The sequence below is a fragment of the Musa acuminata genome, chromosome BXJ1-11 (assembly GCF_036884655.1).
Source record: "Musa acuminata AAA Group cultivar baxijiao chromosome BXJ1-11, Cavendish_Baxijiao_AAA, whole genome shotgun sequence".
NCBI lineage: Eukaryota > Viridiplantae > Streptophyta > Magnoliopsida > Zingiberales > Musaceae > Musa > Musa acuminata.
In genome coordinates, this window is record NC_088337.1 from 5,629,104 (window position 1) to 5,651,810 (window position 22,707).

Here is a 22,707-nt window from a genome sequence, read left to right on the forward strand (position 1 = left end):
CGTGCTCATCGGACGGTTGAGGCTCACAACTAGTGGGCGATCAGCACAGTGATTGGATAATCCTATTTCTTTGGACGGCTCTGATGTTAGGACTGGGACGAGACGATTAAATTGCGACGACAGGATTGGGGAGTACCGTCTCGCTGCTACTGCCGTGGCGCTGTTGCCGCCGCTGAGGTTTTCGACCAAAGAAGCCGCCGATGGAGCGAGCCGGAGAAAACTCTTCCCGCCACAGCACCCGATCCTCTTCGTCTCCTATGTCGGTGGACCAATTCGTGTCGCTCATGGCCCCTCTGATCGATCTGGAGAAGGTTTTGTTCTCATTTTCCTCCTCCATCGTTCATTGTCCCCATCGTATCACTTGTTTTCTCTTCCTCTCATATGATGGTCGGTTCACTTCATTTGTTCGTGCTTCTCGTCAAATGTCATCCACGTGAGCGCATTTGCGTTTCTGAATCCGATCAACCCGCACGCTCTGGGCGATGGAAGTGTTTCTATATGGCTTCTGGGTTTAGGGTTTGGTTTTTTCCCTTTAAGTCGTGATTCCATTCGCGTTCTTGGTCTCATTTCTTTTTCTTCGTCTGAAGCTGCTTTCTTGATGTAAAATATAGTGAGATGGGATTCACTCGGGGGAGGTAGTTGTTTTCCCGTGTAAAGATCCTCCGGGACATGATTATATCATATCTGATATCTTCTTCTTATGTTTCTTTACTAGTTATGGTTTGTTACATCATACCATTGCATTCTTTACTTCGTTAAGTTGAAACTGTGTGTTTTTGATAGTCCATTTATAGTAAATTCCTCTATCGTCGCATGAGATTGTCAAGCTCTTAATTTTGAAATGTTTTTGCTTATGGTCTTTAGGAAGCTGAAATAACAGCATCTATTGGTTCAGCTTCATCAAAGAGCCTGGAGGTTGCTCAAAAGAAAGGCTCCGTTCTTCTTAATCTTAAATGCACGGATGCTCAGGTCTGTATATGCTCTCTGCTTTCTTATTAATTTGCTCTTCCTTTGCAATGACTTCTTATTAAAATTATTCGTTACTAGACAGGGTTGATGGGCAAAGTACTTCTTGAATTCCAATCTAACAAGGGGGACCTGCTTCCTGCTCACAAGGTCATGATCATTTATATGCTATGATGTATATATAGAACTGTACTTCTCAATAGATATATAGGTGAAAGAAAAAAAATGGATGTTCATATTGTCAGTTTAAGGTTGCATTTCTATAAAATTCTTGTTATTTACAGTTTTTAGTCTAATGCAAGATATGAAAACTTAACTTTTGAGGATAAAAAGGGTCAGTAGTAGCATGTGATTTCAGTTATGCACCTTTCATTCCCCGCTGGCTTTGAAAAATGCAAAACAAGCTTATTAATTGTTTTGTTTCAGGCTTTGGTTGCTTCCTCCAATTTATCATCCTGAAAGATCTATTGCTACAACACACCATGTCTTTGGAAGCAACCATCAGTTCAAGCACTCTTCATGGTTGAAGATCACATCTTTAAGTAGTGGAGGCACAAAAGTGAGAAGTAGGAATGAACACTGGAGATGCACAAGAGGGTGAAGTTGCAGGAGAAGGATGCGATTATGCCGATGTCGGAGAGGAACATATAGGATTTGGACCATGGTTTGCAATATCGTACTGTCCCACTCGAAATGGGCGGTATGTACCGGTCCAATAGAGGACCTGTACGGGCGGTACATCGGTATACCTTAGTGTACCATGTGTCGGTATGCTCGGTACAGCTCAGTGCATACCGTATCGATAGTTGATTGGTACATTGGTACGGTACGATATTCAGAACCTTAATTTGGACAACCACATGAATATTAAATGGTGTAGTTTCAAGAGGGAAAGAAGATTGATGTTTTTGTAGAAAGTGGCTGAAACTAAATAGTAAAGGTGATGAGGGTGGAGGTAGTGGGTGCTAGCAAAGATGGCAAGGAAGATATAGTTGGAAGCATCATGGAAATGTTCAACTATTAAGGAAAATGGTCACCAAGGGCAGCAGTTCCAGTGGAAAAGCAATTAAGAAATAGAGGGCCTTTTGACGATGTCTTTTACAAGGCTTTGGAAAAGCACTCATAAAGGTTGCATACACCAAAAAGTCAGTTGTTCATGTGTAGTGAATTAAAAGACTCATAATAATAAGGTAATCATATGCCTCATAAATCACACTGATTGCATTTGAGACATTTGGTTCCAATCTATTGATGACATCATGAAGGACAAGTAAGAGGTCCTTATTAGTGGCCAGATTGTCTTAGCACTGGCATACATGATTGAAGTGGTAACATATATCAGACTAATAATTTGATGTTTATTATAAATTATGAAATACTATCATTTAGAATTTAAGGCAACAGGAACTATATATTACCTTTTATCTATCACATAAGAATCTCTCAACATTTAAGTGTCCCATCTTCAATCAATGGTCAAGGGGAAGGGTTCAAACATCTCTACGTTAGAGGGTGTTTTTTTAATCTTCTTTGTGGTAGTGTTTATAATGTGGTATATGTATTTTTTTAATGTCAATTTGGTGTAAGATTACGTACAATGGTTCACAATGACAATGATCTCAACCACTGCATCTCAGAATTTTGAGGACAAAAATACCTTTTTCCATGGAATTCCCATTGGATGAGCTAACAAAACAACAGTTAGTCTAATCGATAAATATAAACGTATTTTTGAGTCTTGTCTTTCTTTGTCTGTTAGACTTAAAGGAGATGATGTTGGGGACAATCTGAGTCAACACCAGGTTGTAGGAGTTTCCACTCGATGAGTCTCTTTGTTAATGCATGAACTGAACTATGATTATTAATGAAACAATTGATCTTCTGTGCTTTTGCCTCTATCTTTTTCAAAATGGATGCTGCTATTGTCCCTTATCACGACGTCTATATAGTGGGGTCATGTATGGTATCAATTGTCCATTGGTTTTTGGAACTCAATTACCAGATTGGTAGGAATTCAACTAATTCTGGCTGTTGAAGCATATTTCGATGGTAAGGTTGACCAATTAGTTGAAATTAGGTCACTGCCGGTAGTCTTTGTTTCAAATTGACTAGATTTAAGTTGGACAAACAATGTTGCATAACTTTCAAACCCTCAAAGACTGAATTCTGAGGAATTGTCCATGATTATCTGATCCGTGCATAAATGCATAATATCATGAAAAATGAATAGCATCTTCTCGTTGACTTTCACAGCTCATCCTTGTATCTCCCACTGTTATTTGTTCAACATCATCAATTACCACATCAATGCATCCTATTTCTAGCTAAAGATATTTTACAGAAGACTATCAAATTAATTCTTAATTTTCACCTTTTCCAATTTGTGATAATTTCTTTAATTATTAGATATTCCCTTTGTGACTCATGACAAATCTCATTACTTTGTGACCATCAACACATATTTCAAATTTTCTAAATTTTTGAGCAAGAATTCATGATATAGTAGATGTATCATATTTTCAACTTTTAATGTCTACTGAGTTTCCTTTATATATAAATATTTTAATCCTTCATCTCATTAAATGTACCACTTGTTCTGTTGCTTGTTGACACATCCAGTTCATTTTTCTTTATAGTCTAAATCAAACTGTACTATGCAAGTAGGCTTCTTGTGGGATAATAGTTATGCTAAATTGTTCTTATCGGTGGTTTCTTAACTGATATTTTTTTAATGCAGTTCTCAAATCATGATGTAGTTATTGTGAAACCAAATAAGGCTGATTCGAGTTCTCCTCTACTTGGTCAAGGTGTGGTTTATCGCCTTAAGGTATGTAACACAAGCACATAATGCTTGATAAATTTGGGATTGCAAAAGACATTTTATATTTATTCGTCTTGACCTGTTGAAATAAGCAGGATTCTTCCATCATTGTTGCTTTCGATGATATTCCTGAAGATGGATTAAATGGCCCTTTGCGTCTTGAGAAGGTTGCAAATGAGGTACTCAACTGGCTATAGAACATGTTGGCAAGGATTTCTGTTATGCTTTTTTACTCATTTCTTTCAACAATTAATTAGGTTTCAGGAAGTTCCAAAATGCCGTTTAAGATCAGTTTTCTTGGTTAATGTACTTTAAGACACCCTAATGAGCTATGTGCTTTTTAAGAACTTTTTTCATGAGCACATTGTTTGATAGGAATAAATACAAATGGATAACTGCAATGTGAATTTATTTTGTCTATTATAGGAATTCAATTACTTGCTCAATTTTCTTTATTATTTACTTTATTTCTATGGGTCCTTTCTATGATGTCAACTTTTGTAAAACAGGCCACACAAATTATATATAAATGGTAATTCTTTTGTTCCTAGCCTTCTTTTTGTCCACTTTCTTTATTGTTGTTCTCCAATGATTCTTTATCATTATTATTGTTGTCCGATAAAAAATGTTTCATATGTTACAATTTCCATTCAGTTGTCTGATAAGATGAGACTTGTTTTGGTTGTTTGACTAATGTGAGATGGTGGATCTGACCTGGTCAGCAGGTTCTTACGCTGAGAAAGCACCATCTCATCAAACTGACCTAAAGCTTGGAGTTCCAATCTGCAAGGAAATAGAAGACACCAGGCATGGGTTTGATGGTGTCCTTTGATAAATAATCATAGTATGGCACAAAAAAAATTCAAGTAAAGGCAAGAGTTAATGCAAAGTAACAGTGAAAAATGATGTACTATTTCTGATACCTTGTTGAAGTTGAGGTCATTGGGACATGGTCCAACTTTCTTAGAAAGAGAGAGGAAAAAAGAAGAACTCAATATAAGACGATTTCTTTTTTTCATTCTTGGTCAATAGTCCGTTAACTGTATAATGGTCTTTCTTTAGTTCCTTTATATAAGTGGTAGTTTGATTTCTTTATTGGTCAATTATATATTTCTCTGTTTAAAGAACTATGAACTGAAACATGATGCATTAAGTGAATGGAATTGGCATATTTTACTTTAAAGTTTAATCTAATCTGCTTTATGTTGAAATTTGAATACCTGCCGTTAGCCAGTTATCATATGGTTTTTGTTTTAAAACATACCCTTTCTCGATAACTCTCTCTGAAACATACTTCACTTTGTTTGAGATGGGACACTTGTCCTGTTTGTTTCTTTTTTTTTTTTCCATCAATTCTACAAACTATGAAGTGTCTACTGCTTCTCATTAGTAAGTTAATGATGTATTTCTAGGAAAATGGTTTTGTTGTAAGATATTTTTGAGTTCCTTATCTTTTTCAATACCAAGTTTAAACTTAGACCGTTTACTTGTACTGAGAGCTTCATTTATGAAGAGTTGTGGATAATATTGGACATGATTTGAAAAAATCGCATGAGTACTGGACTGCAAGTTTTATCATTCATTTATAGACTGATATTTTGAATCTTTACTTAGGTAACCTATCGCAGTATGAAGAATGCATTAATTCAACTTGGCAAGGGCATACAGAGGGGACCAGCTGAAGACCTGGTTCCTGTATTGTTTGGTGAGAAACCGCCAGTTGTTTCAAAGAAAGCCACTCAATTCAGTCCCTTTAACAAGAATCTTGATCATTCACAGGTGTTTCTTTTCACTGTTATTCTTCCATGCAAATGTGGTTCATGTTTTTGTACTTTATTTTTGTTATTTAGAATGTTCTGTACAAGGTATTATAAGATCTTTCCCCCACTTTGCAGCAATTGCAATGCCAGCTCATGTGCCCCAAATTTAGTTAAGGAAACCTTAACACATACTGATCTCATGTTTTGGAAACCATGACAATTTCAACATGATTTTATTGACTTGACTCACTGATAGGATAATTGATACAGAAGACATGACAGAAGTGATGAGAGAGTAATCATGTGATGTAACTCTATGACAGAGTATAATGGGATATCTGGAATATAAAGGGAAGAGTGAAAAAGGAGAATATTTGACATATGTATATTAAGAAAACACATTGAACATGATGGACAACATTTTCACCCTTCTTAGGATGGTCAATTTTGTCTGGTATGGTTCCAATGGGGTGCCCCACTTGATAAGATTATCTTCCAAAATCTTCTGTTGCCTCCTTATTGTCCTCCTGAGCTTGTTGCCAAACATCTTGTGAATCTCCTCTTCCTTGGGAGTTGAGACCACAACCGGCTTCTCATCTAAAGTTACAACACTGCTTCCAAATCCTAGGACCTCATTGCCACTGCTGCTTGCATTTGCAGCCATTGCAAAGTCCAAGTTACTTTGTTTTGCAGCTACTGCCTTTCTTGTTCTTCATCTCTTTTTCTCTCCTTTGTCCTGCTTGCTCCTGTCCTCTTCTCTCTTTCTCGGTCCAGATGATACCGACTCTTAATGACACTTAAGACAGTATATGATGTTGTATTTGTTAAGTCACCCATCTGTCATGAACTTAGCTGAATTATATCTCATCTGGTTATTTGCATTGGTCAAACAAAATTATTTCCTATCAATGGCGGCCTTAGTAAATTTTTAATCGCTTCAGCTAAAGACCTGACCACTTTGAAGGATTCCTTTTAATCAGCAGTACCAAATACCATGTTATATCAGTCATTTTCCATGCTCTTTTAGATCTAATTTATCATTTTTTCTACTAAGCTACTAGTTTTTTTTAAATTTATTTTGCAGAGAGATGCTGTCTTGAAATCTCTTTCCTGCAAGGATGTATTTTTGCTTCATGGGCCCCCAGGAACAGGGAAAACAACAACTGTGATTGAGATTATATTACAAGAAGTCAAACGTGGATCTAAAATTCTTGCATGCGCTGCTTCCAATATTGCTGTTGATAACATAGTTGAACGCCTTTTTCCATTCAGGTAAGTTTAAATTGTATATCTTCTTATGTTCTCTTTCACAAATTACAAATCCATCTTATTCAAACGTGTAGTCAAGATATGCACATGGATATCACTAGTCGTAAAAACTTGTTTTCATTCTTTTAGTTTTTGTATCCTCTCATTTGTTTACGAACTTCTTATTTCAGGCATTTTGTATTTTTAGACTAGAGGTGGCTTGCTTCATTTCTTTGGACGTCAATGTGGCACCATAATTTTATTTTGTAGATTGATGCTACCTCTGACTCCACAAATCCCAATGTTGCTTTACTATCTTGACTAATAACTAACAAGATCACTGATCTATCTCAATTTTCATCTAGAGCATACTAGATTTTCTGGGCATGCTTTTACTGTTTTACAGATCTGTCAAATTTTGAAATAAGATATTGAAATACTGTAAAATTTTGCTTCTGAATTAATGGTTTTTGCTGATCGACTGCAGCACCGTCAATTACCTTTCCACTCTATCTCCCCTGATTTACATGCGTTAATCCCATTCATTCCCTTTGTACCAAATGCCTAACTTGTTTTTGAATATTTGACTAGGATATATCACTTTTTTATAAATTGAAATTTTCTTTCTTTAATGTTTAATGTTGGGACTTATGGCTTTGTTGTTGTTGAATGTTTATGGAACTGATGATATTATATAAACTTTAATCACTTTGTAAATTGTAATTCCCTTTCCATTTTGTTTATTGTAATTCTCTTTCCACTTTATCTCCCTTGATTTACATGCAGTAATCTCATTCATTCCCTTTTGTACCAAATGCCTAACTTGATTTTGAATATTTGAATTGGATAATCATTTTCTGATAAATTGTAATTTGATTTGTTTATGGAACTGACAATATAAAATTAACCTTTAATTGTTTTGCTGCCCTTTTTAATTGCTTAATAATATTTTTTTTGAGTTAATTTTACTTTTCTATTGATAGGGTAAAGTTGGTGAGATTGGGACATCCTGCTCGCTTGTTACCTCAAGTTTTGGAAAGTGCACTTGATGCACAGGTATCGAGGCATATCTTGCCTCTCTTAAAACTTGCTTTTTCATGCTTGTGTAAATTTCTTTGCAGTCATACAGAGATCTTATTTTGGAGTTCCACTGTTTTCTTAGATAGTTGAAACTTGCTAGCTTTTCTTTCTCTTGACCTGTAATACAAGAAATTGCTTCTTTCATCATTTCACATATCATCAAATGCTACTAGCATCGTGCCATATGAATTGGAACATGTTTTGGCACACCTGAGGAAGTGAGGCGAACAACTCATGTAACATGTGGTTGGTTTTGGATTTAGGTTGACTTATATCTAGTGTATATGTTTTTTTATTGTTCTTGTTATTTTAGGTCATTATATTTTCTTAGTATAGATGTATTTACTTCTAGTTTAAGAATTGAGTTGGGAAAACTTTAAGTCATAGGTCTCGGCTGAAAATATATAGGAAAATTTTATAGGTAGGTAGATCTTTATATTTTCAGATTGCTTTTGTTGTAAATTATTTTATTCTTGTTTAGTGTGATATTACATCCGTCACTTTAGATCTCTCTTTCTGCCTCTTTTGTGGTCTCCGTTCCCCTTTTCTATCTCTGCTATCTTTGCCCTCTTCATTTTCTCTGTCCGCCTCTCTTGAACACTCATGCAGCGAAATCTGTTGTCCTAAGATAGGAATTCCTTTTCCAGTCCTTGAATCTTTTTGTAGTCTATACTTTTAGGTAAAAATAACATCCGACTGTACAGATCCAGTTGCCAACTGGTATTAGCACCGGACCGAGTTTTTAACCTTGATTAAGAGATCTTGTTTTTTTTTATGAATCCACCTTGCTTTAGGATTTGCTTTCTATTCATGATCTTTTGAACTTTGGATATGGTTCCATTTATCTTTGTCCATTTCCTGCAACATGACAATTTAAGGTATCTACCACTAACTTTTCAGGTCTTGGATAACAAATGTTACAACGATCAAGAACTGCCATTTCACCCAGACTGGTATGAAATGGGTGGAATGTAGCAGTCCGAGCATGAATCGGTGCGCGAACGACCCTCATTTTGGGTGGTCCACTCCGACCCATTAAAACTGGTCCACTCCGACTCATTCAAACTTTTAGGGCTCATTCGTGAGCCCTCTTTGCCTGAATGCGAGCCCCCCTGTTGCCCGTCGCCTGCCACTTGCTGGCCACCGTTCTCTCCTCTTCTTCCTCCACCGCTTCCTCTTCCTCCACTGCCACCACTTCTTTTTCTTCCTCCTCTTCCTCCACCACCACCTCTTTCTCCTTCATCCTTCTTCTTCCTCCACTGTTCCTTCCTCTCTCCCTTCTTCCTCGTCTTTGAAACACTGGTACATGTGTATGGACTGGTACCTACCAGTCTGATCAGGGATCGATATGGGTCTGGTACATGAAACGGGATTCCTTGGTTTTTATAGATGGAAATTTATTTCATGATTTGTGTTTTGTCTGAAATGTGTACTTGACTAAAACATTCTTTGTTTATGAGGGAATGATCTTGTCACTCTGGGTAATATAGGCGTTCTTCATGGGTGGAAAATATGTCTATTAGTTTTTGTATGTTTGTGCTTAAGGCCTCTTTTTAAGCACTCATCAGTGATATGAGGAGACATGGAACACCAAATCAACACCATGCTACCAATGGAGAGTTAGGACCACCACCAATTTCCTGGTGGTGGAAATGGTGGTAGCATCCATCATGCACTGTGAGGCTTGATGTACTCTCTTTTGCTCTCTCTCTCTCTCTCTCTCTCTCTCTCTCTCTTTTCTCACACACACACACACACACACACTCAGATACTGGCTTCTTTTTCTTCTAATTTGCCACTGCCATGATTGTGTCAGCATGGTGTTAGAACAGTGCATATAGACTTCATGTTCCATTATAGCTAGTTGCATTGACAATCATGGTTCAAGTCAAGGTTCCTAATTGCACCCTGATTGATATGTACCTGGCACTATATTCTGGTTTGGATCTGAACCGGAACTCGGATTGTTCCTTTTCAAGTGGTCCAGCTCCATTCATTTCTTTTTATTAGGGTTAAACAGCGATCCCCTTTCCACTTCTCCCACTCTCTCTCTCTCTCTCTTTCTCTCTCTCTCTCTCTCTCTCACACACACACACACACACACACTCGCTACCATCAGCCTTCTTACCCACCCATTGCTTGTGCTACCCATTGCCTGTTGCTGTTGTCCTGGGTAACCTTCTAACTCCCTTCTCGGTATTGCAGCACGTACTGGTATGAACTGGACTCATACCGATCTTGTAAGTGATTGGTATAGATCTGGTTCCTGAATTTGAAATTATGGTTTGAGTAGTTACTTGCAGTGGGGATCCAGCGACAGTTCAATTCAGGTTTTATATTTTAATGCTGACTTATGATTTTCTGACACAACCATCCTTACAAATGATTGTACTATGTAAGGTTTTGTTTTATCCTTTTTATACTTCTTAAGTTGGCTCTGGCCAGTCCTTGCTTTTTCATGATTCATTGTTTTCTTTCTTCTGTAATGCTAGTTGTTTATTCTATTTACTTGTCAACTCATGGTTATATTTGCTGCTATTAATTGTGAATTCCCATCTTGTATTGCCTTATCAACTGTATGTGAGGTGTGGATAGTTACTGTTCCATTATCATAATGAATTTTAGCACTGGTGTAACTAAAAGTTAAAGTGCAATATACGTGCAAAAAGGACTTCAGCTGGAAATTAGTATATCAAGTTTTTATTTCTGAGATATGAATACAGTTTTTATTTGTTCCATATATTGTGATTCTAAATATTGTTGCCATTCATGACTAGGTTCTGCGTGGTGATAATAGTGCCTTGGCAAATGATATTCGCAAGGAAATGAAGGTAATCATGTATTTGACAACAGTATGCTTGAAGAGTTTGATAGGATTGTGGTTGTGGTTGTGGTTGTGGTTGTGGTTGTGGTTGTGGAATTAGAAGCCATGCATGCTATGTACTTGTTGAAGTATATATTTGGAGCTGCATGTAATTCAGATTAATAACAAGGGTCATCCCCACTTGGTCATACATTTCTGTTGTATTCAGCAGTTGTCCATTTTAGACTCCTCCTTTTGTTCATTTCTTATTCTTTATTTTATAAGATTATAATCATTTTATCAGGTGTTGAGTGGGAAGCTGCTAAAAGCTAAAGATAGAAATACCAAAAGAGACATCAGGAAAGAGCTTAGAACCCTTGCCAGAGAAGAGAGGAAGAGACAGCAGCTGGCAGTCACAGATGTTATTAAACGGGCAGATGTAGTTTTGACAACTTTGACTGGTGCATTTTCTCGCAAACTTGAGGGCAGTGCGTTTGACTTGGTTATAATTGATGAAGCTGCTCAGGCACTTGAAGTAGCATGTTGGATAGCATTGCTCAAGGTGTGTTGCTCATTAATTACTACATCCACAGACGTAGCTCTTATGGTGCCGGACATTTTGCTTAATATTGTTCATGTCTTAAGTTCTTTTTATTTAACATTCCTACATTTTTTTTTTGCTTTTTTTTTTGTTTTTTTTTCTCTCTATGAGGGTGAACCATGGTGTCATGGTGAGGCTATTCTTGCAATCTAGATGACCAAAATTCGAGTCTTGGAAATAACTTCTTTATTTAGGGGGTAAGGTTATGTATATTGACACTCCAAACTCATATTGGCTGAAACCTTGTGCACTGGATCACCCCTTTTATTTCATATCTATATTTTATGTTAGAGATTGCCTTACTAGTTGGGGGTTTTGATGGGTATTCTCTTGTGAATAGGATCATGAGAATTTAGTTTGAGCTTCAAAGTGGATATAAATAGGTTGCATGATATATAAAAAAATGTTTCCTTATGTACTCATAAACAAAATATTTGCTGACATGGAAGGTCCTTTCTAAAATTATTAAATACATTTGAATGTAACCATGTGCATAACTACACTATTGGACATACACTGGCAGGTTCTCTGCACTATGCATGAATATTGAAAAGTGATATATCGGTTGTTGTTTAACATGTTGAAGGTGAGCCTTGGCATCACAATGAAGTTGCCTTTGTAACATGGTGATGAGAGTTCGTGATATGGAAACACCAATGAAGTTGCCTTTGCAACATGGGTGATGAGAGTTCATGAGATGGAAACAATCTCTTTACTTCCAGGGTTAAGGTTGCATACATACTTTTGTTCTTGATGCAATTAAGTTCATGCAAGGTAAAAGATGAGCATAAATCTAGACAGCTGTTTAGCAGTTGTCTGATGATAGGACCAGAAGGAAGATCAATTGACCTGTCTGAATATACACAGTCACAGCTGTGAGCTTTTGAAGACTTTTATATATTGGCTTAATTTTCAATCAACAAGTACAAGTCAATGAGGTAAGTTATTCAATTATAGCCTGAGAATAACAGTGTATTGTGAGTGAAAAAGAAAGATTTACTACTCCCAGAGTCTATGAAATACTAAAATTTTGAATTGCTTGCCATATCCATATTATGTTTTAGATACTCTTGTATGTATGTGCTTATAAATTGTTATTATAAAGACTAATTACTTTTAGGATACTTAGGGATAGTTCACGGATACTTTGGGGATGCTTCTTGCCGAAGAAGTTTGTCTTCTTTGGAAACTGATTTTTTTAGTAACTATAATGAAGAGATATTTTGATATATTGATAGAATTGTTTTTATTAAGCATGAAATCATGGTTAATGAAATTAAAAAAATTTCATGTTGTATATTGCAAACTTTTGATAACTTATCTATATTTCTGAAGTACTATATTAATAGATAGAAACTCTTTTTTGATGAATAATTCTTGAATGCTATTTAATTACTTACGTTAATCATGATATGCAAGCACAATGGTTACTTCACAAAATCATTGTCAGTGCTGTGATCGAGAATGATATGATCTTGAATAAAAAATTGGTGGATATATCAATAGAATCAGAATTATTTGAAAATAATTTAAATTTAAATATATAAAAAACAATGAAAAAAAGTTTGGGAAAGTAAGTATGAGAAAATAAAAATAAAAATATTATATGCTTAAATATTTTCCTCCATATAACTTTCTAAGAGGACTTGAAACAAAATGTAAGCTATAGAAACTTTACGGAAGGACAATAAAAATAATATTGTTTAATAATAAATAATAGCCATATTATACAAATATTTTAATATAGTACGTAACTATTTTATAGATGTTATACGAAAGCCTTAAACTTATTCACCTGAAGTTTTGAAAAAAGTTATAGACCTTATTGTAGCTCAGATAATTCTCTAATTATAATGTGTGTGAAGTGTTAGTTACTGGAAATACAAACTTAGACAAATTTATTTAAAGGTGTCCACTGAATTTGAGATTGGTCATGTATTCTATGAATCTTTCTTTGTTAAATGCCACTCTTTGTCCTTCACGAATGGTAGAACAAAGATAATATGCTTGTGTGAGTAGTGTCAGAGAGTTAATGCAAACAACGAAATTAGACGGTGACAAATACATTTGATTCTTGGAAATTTGGACATCTATATAGTAATATAGATAATATATCTTTTACACAGTAGCTCTATATTTATCAAGAAACCATGAAAAAGGTGAGCTATTTTATAGGTACTCTAGGTGGATCGTGATATCCTAGGATAGAATGTAACTACTTGGATTATCAGGGTGCATAAATAAATAATTCTGCTGTGCTGTTGCAGGGACCAAGGTGTGTGCTTGCAGGAGACCATCTTCAGCTTCCCCCTACAATCCAAAGTGTAGAAGCAGAGAGGAAGGGATTAGGGAAAACCCTCTTTGAACGTTTAGCAGGCTTGTACGGGGAGGAAGTCATGTCTATGCTCATGGTCCAATACCGAATGCATGAGCTTATTATGAACTGGTCATCTAAAGAATTCTACGATAATAAGGTAGCTCAACCTATTCATTTTTTTGGCTCTTTCCATCTTGACAAATATGGGATAAGAAATTCAGTACTTATGGCTTTTTTTAATAAAATCATCAAATGTCAGGTGAAAGCCCACTCTAGTGTAGCTGCACATATGCTCCATGATGTTGAAGGTGTGAAGAGTTCATCATCAACAACACCGACCCTTCTTCTTATAGATACAGCAGGGCAAGTGTTCTTTCTGCCATTACTTTTTTGTAAATGTTGATCGGGTGAACAACAAAACAGATTAACATATAGTCACTGTACAGTTTGCTTGGAATGAATCATCATAATTGCTTGAAAATTTATCTGTTGCACTTCGAGATGATTAACCATGTTTGGTAGCTAGTTTTCATATCTCTATGCTACCGATTGGCATGGATCGATATTTACTAGTCCAACCAAGTATTGGTGTTGGAACCTATAGCTCAATACCTGAATACCAGGTATAATATAATTCATTCTTGTTATTTTTATTATTCTATTCAATAATACTAGGCGGTATAGGTTGGTATAGCAACTGGTGCACCATTACTGTACTGGTCTGGTATGTTTCCAGTATTGGGCTGAGATTTTAATCCGTGTTTAGCAGGACAAAACTGCATACTTTTTCGCGACCATGTGATGTCATTGATATGCTAGATATTGATGGAATTAATCTATTTGTGTTCATGTAAGTAGCATTGCTGTAAGCAAGGTCTGCAATACCGTACCGTATCAGCGTTTCGAGGCTGGCTCGGTACGGTACGGTGTACCGAGCGGTACACCTAATTTAGGGTGTAAAACCCTCCGAAAATACCTGAAAATAAAAAAAAAGTTAGGATAGGGTTTTTAAGTTAGAAATAAATATAGTAATAGTATAAGTTTAGCAAAATCAATATAAATTAGGTAAGAATAGTATCATATATCTTTTTCGGGCTTTGAGGAAGTCTTGTTCAAGGTTCGTATTTCAGTCCGTTATGGATTGTCCTTATGTAAATATTAAAATATCTACAGAAAAATCATTTGAATTGTTAGACTATTTTGTTACAATATAAATTCTAAAATTCAAATGAATTAAATAATCACATATGTAGATATACCAGATTGTTGATTCTACCACCAAAATGAATGACGGGCCTCCATGGGTGGTGGATCGGGGTCCTCGATCCTATACATCTGCATATCAATATGATATGTTTGTTGGACCCAATAATGAAATTGATCCCATGACATAGTGTATTGATACATTGTATGCCATTGATGCATCAATGTGGTGCTGATCGTAGGCTGGTCGTCATGAATCATATTTGTCTGAGGTAGCTCTTGCGGTATATATTAGTGAATGTCAGAGCTTCTACTTTCGTTACTGATCTGCTGCTCTGTATCATACTGTTGCTCAGAGAAGGATGACAAATTATCACCACTGTTGTTGCCCGTATGATTCTCCATAATATGATGGAGCACTGTAGCACTGTTATAGTGAGGTAACGGTCAATTTGACCGTTGGAGCACTGTAGCATTGTTACAGTGCGGTAACGGTCGATTTCGACCGTTACCGAGTTGTGCCAGGCGGTAACGGTCGAAATTTCGATCGTTACCGCCTGATATTACCCCGTATCGTCCGATAAGGGGCGCTTTTAACCGTTCTGCCCGGTTGCGGGCGGTCCGTGTACCGGTATGCCGTCGGACTGGTACGTACCGCCCGTATCGGGCGGTATCATTCGGTATTGCCTACCTTGCCTGTAAGAACAATTAGCATTGCTGTAAGTTCACATATTTTGGTTTACTACATGGAACTTTTTACCTACATTTGCCATGTAAGGCTGCTTAACTTTTATCTGCCTGAGAATAATCATGTTCTTCCATTGTTCTATTGGTTCTAGCATATTCTTTGGTCTTTCACTTTCCCTTGATTCACATCTGATATAAATTGAATAATCTCAAGTGCACTACTGAACTTGAGAACAATCACATATGCTTTTGGCATGTGGCTTGTGTGGTGGGTATTATGGGCAATCCCGTATGCAGAATATTGGAAATTATTCTTTTGTAAAATATTGTCACAAGAAAAGGGAGACAATGATGCCTTGATCGAATCTGAATGACAAGGCTATGTTGAGTTTGCACTGGTAGCTGCAATTCACAACCACAAAAGTGACACCACCACCCTTGTTCATCATGTTTTGTCTCTTTTTGTGTTTTTCTGGAGAATGACCTCTGTTTTGCTGTTCCCTCTCCATATTTATCTCATTCACTAGCTTTGACAACTTCTACCCTTCTTAATCTCTCTACAATTGTTTAACTATTTTAACGGAAATGCTTGACTATTGTGCTTGCTGTTGGCTCAAAATTTTGAAGATTGAACCTTCACTGATTTTACCCTTGCAACTCAATCTACGTTTGGTTTTGTTGGAGCTTGTCCAAGCCCAAGCTAACCAAACCTATCCCAAGGCACAACTTATCCTCGAATCTGAGCCTCCTAGCTAAACAACTTATCATACACCTACCCTAATGCTTTATTTAAGAAGTTATAATAATTAATATCCTTCAGTGTTATGGAAAAATCTTCCACGGTTGTTGATAGAATTCATCAAGAGCACCGTGTAAATTGCAATATGACAATGTTATCCTCACGGTGTCTGTTTATACGTGATTATGTTCCTGTTACTTAAACAGGTCAAACTTGCCATTTCAGATGAATGTACATATAAAAGGTCATGCCTAAATATGTAATATGTTTTTTTGTTTCAACTTCTGGCATATCATTATAGTAATGGATAATCATGGCTTCCTTTGCATTATCATGTTTTGAATGGTGGTTTGGAATACTCCTACTTGTTTGTTATTAGGAAAATATAGTGGAGATATCGCTTCAAACAAGCAAAGGAGAAAAATGAAAGCTGACAAGCACCAAAAAATAAAAGGAACTTCTTATCCTTTTGTCCATACATGGGAACAAGATCTATGGCAACACTTAGAGACTACTGAAGTTGTAGTTTAAGCAGATGGTACCTTAAACTCGCCATGTTCTGAAAACAGTTGAGTTGTGACCATAATTTTCAGTCAGGTTTTAGTTTGTTGATATATCTATCAAATCCAGCCAAACTTTTTGAAGTCATTGGTTTTCAGTTTCAATTGTTCTATACTATGGTTCTCAATATGTTGATTAATATTTTTTACTGTGTGTCTGTATCAGGGGATCTTTTGTATTGAATACTTGTACTGTGGTACAGGTGTGACATGGATGAGAAGAAAGACGAAGAAGAAAGCACTATGAATGAGGGAGAGGCTGCAGTTACTATAGCTCATGCAAAGCAGCTTATTGAATGTGGTGTTCAGGCATCTGATATTGGAATAATCACTCCGTATGCTGCACAGGTTTCACTCTTTCCCTCATGTAATCTCATCATTATGTGATGTCTGGTTAGTGTTCCTATCTTGTTATGGTCAGTTTCTATTTGCAATCCGAATTTAATGGTTTCAATTTAGTTTTCAGATTCCTCGCTATCCTCTCCATCTTGACAAAGCCATGTCTAGTTCCATTTTGCTTCATGTTACATGTGATGCTTTCATTCTGCTAGCTGGTTTATTTGGATAATAATTGGATTACATACGCTTACAGGTGACCTATCTTAAAATGATGAGGAGCAAAGAAAACATATTGAAGGATGTAGAAATTTCAACAGTCGATGGGTTCCAAGGCCGGGAGAAAGAAGCCATTGTCATTTCAATGGTTCGATCTAATTCAAAAAAGGAGGTATCTTAAGAAAGACTTGCCATGACTTTTGTTGGCATGCATGCATCATAGCTTTTCAATTACTTTTAAACTCAAGTGCTCCCTAGAATGGGTAGCAAGCTTGTCCAATATCTCATGTGGAATAGCTCTATTTATCATGAGACATGAGTCGGATATGGTGCACATTTAGAGGGTGAGAGTTGGTGGGTCAAGTGCTTATGGATGTGCCCTATCTGCAAGAGTTGTGCCTGACATTGGGCACTGAGCTGTGGTATTCTGCATTAGTGGGTTGCTAAAATCCAAGAAATAAATATTTCATAGGGATTTCAAAAATTAAATCTGATGGTAGAGAAGCTAACCCCTTTACTCAGCTGGACAGCTGTTATCTTCCAGGTTGTTCAATAGTACTTGCCAGTAGAAAAGAGCATTCTGTTACATGATATCACTTTCCATGTTTTCAGGTTGGATTTTTGAGCGACCATAGGCGAATGAACGTTGCAGTGACACGCGCCAGAAGACAGTGTTGTCTTGTATGCGACACCGATACCGTTAGTCATGACAACTTCTTGAAGCGCCTAATTGAATACTTCGAAGAACATGGGGAGTACTCAAGTGCATCCGAGTATGTGAGTTGAATCTGAAAAAAAAATCTGCACGATTGTTTTCTGTGCATGTTCAGAAATATCTTAATTTTTTATGTAGGCATAGGACAGAAAACACTTTATTCCTATATTGTTTTCTTTCTTTGATTGTCATAAACAAATGTAAAAAAATATCTATGATATCAGGTCATTGCCTGATCTTAAGAACACATCACAACACAACAATGCTTACCATTGACGCACCCTTAACTGTTCTATATTTTTTGTCAAACTTACAATATTATCTGTGCGATAAAATGTGTTCATTGTAGTAGGTTTAGTGCGCATGAGAGGAAACGTTCACCGGATTAATTTGGTCTGCATTTAATTCTGAAAACGATGTTTTTTGCAATCATTCTTTCAATATTTTTTTTGGATATAATTTACCATATTTATGTTCATATATAATAAAAGCACAAACTCAGCTCTATATACCTTTCTAGAATCTTCCAGTAGCAAACATCTTAGTCAGGAAATATGAGGTCGTGATGTCTTGTCAAGCTGATGTGGCTATGCCTTGTCAAGATAAAGTGAGAGTTTAGATTAGAGAAATGGCTTGCAAAACCAATAATTTCAACTGACTAGTGAAGTTTGACAGCAATCAATTTCTACTCGGCTTTGTCATTTGGAACGGCAAACATCTGACCTGAATGGGCTATGGTAGGACTTCCTTTCCAACTTCCGATGGCAGATGTCAAGACCTGCAGCATATTATTCGGACAAACTCCACCACGGCGATCGAGTTCCCTCCTCAGCTGCCTCAAGGCAGCGATTCGAACTGGCAAGCATCATGACCTGCGAGCATGGATCAACGAGTCAAGGCCATGGCATTCATCGCTATCATTAAAGTCTCCGAGGCATTCTGACATATAGGTAACATGCATCGGACCAAAGTATTTTGGTTCACGACTGGCCCATCCGCAAAGCGAAGCGACTGCATTAGAGGAAGATGAAGATCGAAGGGCGTGTATGTACTTGGGTTCAAGTCTGTGACCATGGCAGCAGCATTGAAGTAGCAGGTGCCTCCTTGGTGTTTGTGTTTTTGCCAGTAGCTGTTGAAAGCGTAGGATGCATGGTCCTTGACAGTGTTGGGAAGATAGCAGGGCTTGTTTGGTTGGATCATGCTGCAATTTGCACCCCCAGCGCCACATGCCCAATCGAGAGCCACTTGTAGAACATCAGCCGCCGTTTGCTCATCTGCTATGCACCACTGATTCCCTTGACCACCGCCATCTGCCACCACCCCCAATTCTGGTGAAATGTTGGAGGTAGACGACTCTGATCTCACTCGACATAAAGAAGAAAATGAAGACTTAGAACACAGACACCATCCGGACTGTGCTTGTGTGCATTACCTGATCTTGGTGTCAGTACCACAAGGATCAGAACTAGTAAGAGCAACGTTGGCACAGCAGTGATCATCTTGCTCTTGCTCTTCCTCTTCTCCTCTGGCTGTCTCCTCCGTATGTTCTTGTGGCAGTGGAGTAGCAATTTATACAGATGTGATGCTAATATTCCTCCCAAAAGGTACCTTGATTCTTTCCTTCGAGTTATGGATTTGTGCGTCTCTTTTCATGGTGTTGCTTCAGCATGTAGTGTGGATGTTTCATCTTGGTAGCTTCAAGAACAGTCTCTAAATTGCTAATTTGTGACAACATGCCTTGTGATCAATGTAGTTTTAGTCTTAGTCTTCCCCACAAGCAAGCATGCAGAACTTACAGTGCTTTGGCTATTCCTATTTGGTGACAAAGTCCAAACTGTCTCATTCTTCATGTTATGAAACTTTTTCGTTTCTTTCCTTGAGTTTGATGCCTATATGACAACATTCCTTAGTTTTGTGTCTCGGAAATATTCTCTCTGATTATAAAGATAAGAAGACTAAGTACATTGACCATCCACGGCAACCTTATGCATTAGATTTCCCTTTTACGCTTACTTTTGTTCTTGATGAAAACATATCATCTTTTCTTCTAGAAAAAGAAGGAACATAAGTTATAATTAAAAATGTGTTATAATAATATCGTTTATGACAATACAAAATCATATACTTACAAGATAATAGGTCGCGATAAAATAACATTAGTAAACAAAATTTAGAACAGATGAGAAATAAATATAAATAATTATTAAACTTAATTATTCAACATTATTATGCAAAGCGATAATGGGACTTTGAAAATTGACGTTAATAATCGGCACCATATTTTAACTTTTTTGACGCAATTATTTCATGGTTAATGTGAAGAGTTTGCAGTCAGAATTGTGTGGCTAAGGATCAGCAGAAGCAGCAGCAGCTTGGTGCATTCTCTGGTGTTGATCGCTTCATGCATTGTGTGGATCCGAGTGAAGCCCTCCAAGAGAGACGACAGAGAAGCCCTCCGCTGTTCACGTTCGTATCAGTCTATCCGCCTGATGGCAGCTACTCCACTTCCTCTTCGCTGTCGCCTTCCTCCTCCAATTCCTCAGAGAAGGAGAGCCATCTCGTCTGATCGTCTTGCGGCTACTGCCACAGGAACAACCAGCACTCGGCTTCATCAACTCGGCGGCCGTGGACAGCCTCCGACGAGGGTGAACGCTGTCGGAGTAACCGATCTGGCCCCTGTTGAGATCACCTGGCAGATCGCCGTCGGCGCATTAGGTTCTCTCTCTCTCTCTCTCTCTCACAATCTATCTATCTATTACTCGCGCACCTTCACCTGCCATGGCCACTTCATCTTCCATTAATTAACTGCTTAGCGCGTGGATTCTTTCAGCTGGAATTACACCCTTCGTGGTTGCGGGGATCGAGTTCAGCAAGAGAATCGTGAGTTCCATTTCTACACTCATGCATACTTTCGGATTAAGAAAGATAAACTACAAAAAAATAGTCTCAAATTACTAAGAATTAAATGATTTGGGTGATTATATATATATATATAAATAAGTTTAATAGGCTTTTGAGTTGCATTGAATAAAATTTGATCCAAGACATACAAAAATAAGAGAATGTTGGAAATATTGATGCATGTGAAATGCAAAGAGATGAATTATTCGATCCACAACTTTTAAGAATTTGAGTTTTATTGGTGTTCTTCAACCTCGTATATGCAAACAAATCTAAGAGTCTAATTTTTCTTATAATTAGCCCTTATTTAAGGTCTAATTTGATCAATCTTTATTGCAGATAGCACAAAGAAAATGTGAAGTTTGTGCAGGCTCTGGTCTTGTTCTTCTTACGGACAAGAGCTATGTCCGATGTCCTGGCTGTGGTATGTCCAACTCATCTCCTTGTAGTTGCTCTCACATTCTTGAACTTAATAGAGCGATTAATTGTAGATTCCAACTACATTAAATGATTTGACTAAATATGTGTTTTAATGCGCTCATTCTCAGGTGGATTTCTCCCATGGCAGTCTTGGAAAAGATTCTTCACAGGATAGAGAGTGATGGAGCAAACATCTCTCTCTCTCTCTCTCTCTCTCTCTCTCTCTCTCTCTCTCTCTCTAATGTCATATATAGAATAACTCATGTTGCTATTGTCCTTCTTTATACACCAATTAGACTAATAAGCCAACAAAGCTGGTGGTGTCCGAGGCTTTCGCTAATATTTGTATAAACATTAAAACAGTCAGATGATGTATATTAAGTTTGTCTACATTCTAATAGTTTATCTTAAACTTTTAGATTGAATTAGCAGCCCATCTAATGCATATTAATCTCGAACAATCTAACTCAAATTCATCGGAATCTTGATGCGTTTTGAGTTCTATGTTTTGACATTTCAATGGAGGAAACTACGAACAGTACTCCTTCAATGTCCAAAGTTGGTTAAAACATACCAAAAGATAATTAATTACCTAATGTCAGGATTCAATCGTGAACAGATTCAGGGTGAGCAGTATATGATCCTATTTAATTAGATAATATATATTATAGATATGATTGGATTCTAATTATGATTATTGATTAATAAATTTTTTTAATCATAGTAGGATTCCTTAAGAGAGAACATTAATAAGAGATACTTTCCTAATTTGATACTATATTTTTTTTCTTATCTCCCTCTTGTTCCTAGTTCATCACTTATAACGGAAAAGATAGGAAGAGAGGAAAATATGAGTCTAGTTCTCCTTACAAATCGACATTGTTGTAGCTTTCAGATCCGATAATGATGTCGTTGTACATCAGATAAAAAAATTTTGGATGACATCGAAGGATATACATCGTATATTTAATGTATATTATTTTATTTTAATTTTTGATACTAAAGTTTTCTATATAGTAATAACATATTACAATAGTTCGATGGACCACAATATTATTAAGGACGACGACCTTTGATGGTTGCCAACCCAATCACAAGCTTCGGCTATGTATGCGAAGAAAGCAACAATCATTGGTTAGTCACATATGAAGAGCCACGTCATTGCGAACAACAATTGCAACGTTAACCCATGTAATGGGTGTGGTGGAACACAACTATAGTTGCAAGAGCGGGTTTAGGATTTTATTTATTGAAATTATAGTTTCACCCTTATATATTATTAATTCTAATATATATTATGTTAATATCTCTGTTCTTGAGAAACTACATAT

At 36.8% G+C, this 22,707-nt stretch overlaps 2 protein-coding genes and 1 long non-coding RNA gene across 5 annotated transcripts; 2 read left to right on the forward strand and 1 right to left on the reverse strand.

Annotated features, from left to right (window-relative positions):
* The first annotated feature begins 122 nt into the window (after positions 1 to 122).
* On the forward strand, positions 123 to 18,350 carry LOC135597020 (uncharacterized). 2 transcript variants are annotated; one of them, XM_065089403.1, is made up of 15 exons: positions 123 to 311; positions 865 to 969; positions 1,048 to 1,116; positions 3,704 to 3,793; positions 3,883 to 3,966; positions 5,402 to 5,566; positions 6,632 to 6,819; positions 7,779 to 7,851; positions 10,653 to 10,706; positions 10,983 to 11,240; positions 13,547 to 13,753; positions 13,856 to 13,959; positions 16,989 to 17,133; positions 17,378 to 17,512; positions 17,953 to 18,350. In XM_065089403.1, exons 1-15 carry the CDS (start codon positions 201 to 203, stop codon positions 18,124 to 18,126), a joined length of 1,962 nt encoding a protein of 653 aa, XP_064945475.1. In that variant the 5' UTR covers positions 123 to 200; the 3' UTR covers positions 18,127 to 18,350. The 2 variants fall into 2 exon arrangements, with proteins under 2 accessions (XP_064945475.1, XP_064945476.1); XM_065089404.1 differs by having other exon boundaries at positions 172 to 311; positions 1,052 to 1,116.
* On the reverse strand, positions 17,838 to 18,889 carry LOC135597021 (uncharacterized). 2 transcript variants are annotated; one of them, XR_010481090.1, is made up of 2 exons: positions 18,568 to 18,889; positions 17,838 to 18,128 (listed from the first exon to the last, which is right to left on the reverse strand). It is a non-coding gene; the product is annotated as an uncharacterized LOC135597021 (long non-coding RNA). The 2 variants fall into 2 exon arrangements; XR_010481089.1 differs by having other exon boundaries at positions 17,838 to 18,141.
* Positions 18,890 to 19,549: 660 nt separating this feature from the next.
* Positions 19,550 to 21,801, forward strand: LOC135585619 (uncharacterized). Its single transcript, XM_065089405.1, has 5 exons — positions 19,550 to 19,659; positions 20,387 to 20,770; positions 20,886 to 20,935; positions 21,296 to 21,380; positions 21,505 to 21,801. The coding sequence occupies exons 1-5, from the start codon at positions 19,638 to 19,640 to the stop codon at positions 21,549 to 21,551; spliced, it is 588 nt and encodes a 195-aa protein (XP_064945477.1). The 5' UTR covers positions 19,550 to 19,637; the 3' UTR covers positions 21,552 to 21,801.
* The last annotated feature ends 906 nt before the right edge of the window (positions 21,802 to 22,707 follow it).

What these genes read in the sequence shown, in the direction of transcription:
- LOC135597020 (XM_065089403.1), top strand. Translation starts at nt 201, where the DNA reads ATGGAGCGAGCCGGAGAAAACTCTTCCCGCCACAGCACCCGATCCTCT. An exon ending in ATATTCGCAAGGAAATGAAG is followed by an intron (nt 10,707 to 10,982) that starts GTAATCATGTAT and finishes TCATTTTATCAG; the next exon opens with GTGTTGAGTGGGAAGCTGCT. An exon ending in GTTGGATAGCATTGCTCAAG is followed by an intron (nt 11,241 to 13,546) that starts GTGTGTTGCTCA and finishes GTGCTGTTGCAG; the next exon opens with GGACCAAGGTGTGTGCTTGC.
- LOC135585619 (XM_065089405.1), top strand. Translation starts at nt 19,638, where the DNA reads ATGCTAATATTCCTCCCAAAAG. An exon ending in GCTAATATTCCTCCCAAAAG is followed by an intron (nt 19,660 to 20,386) that starts GTACCTTGATTC and finishes AAGAGTTTGCAG; the next exon opens with TCAGAATTGTGTGGCTAAGG. An exon ending in TCGAGTTCAGCAAGAGAATC is followed by an intron (nt 20,936 to 21,295) that starts GTGAGTTCCATT and finishes TCTTTATTGCAG; the next exon opens with ATAGCACAAAGAAAATGTGA.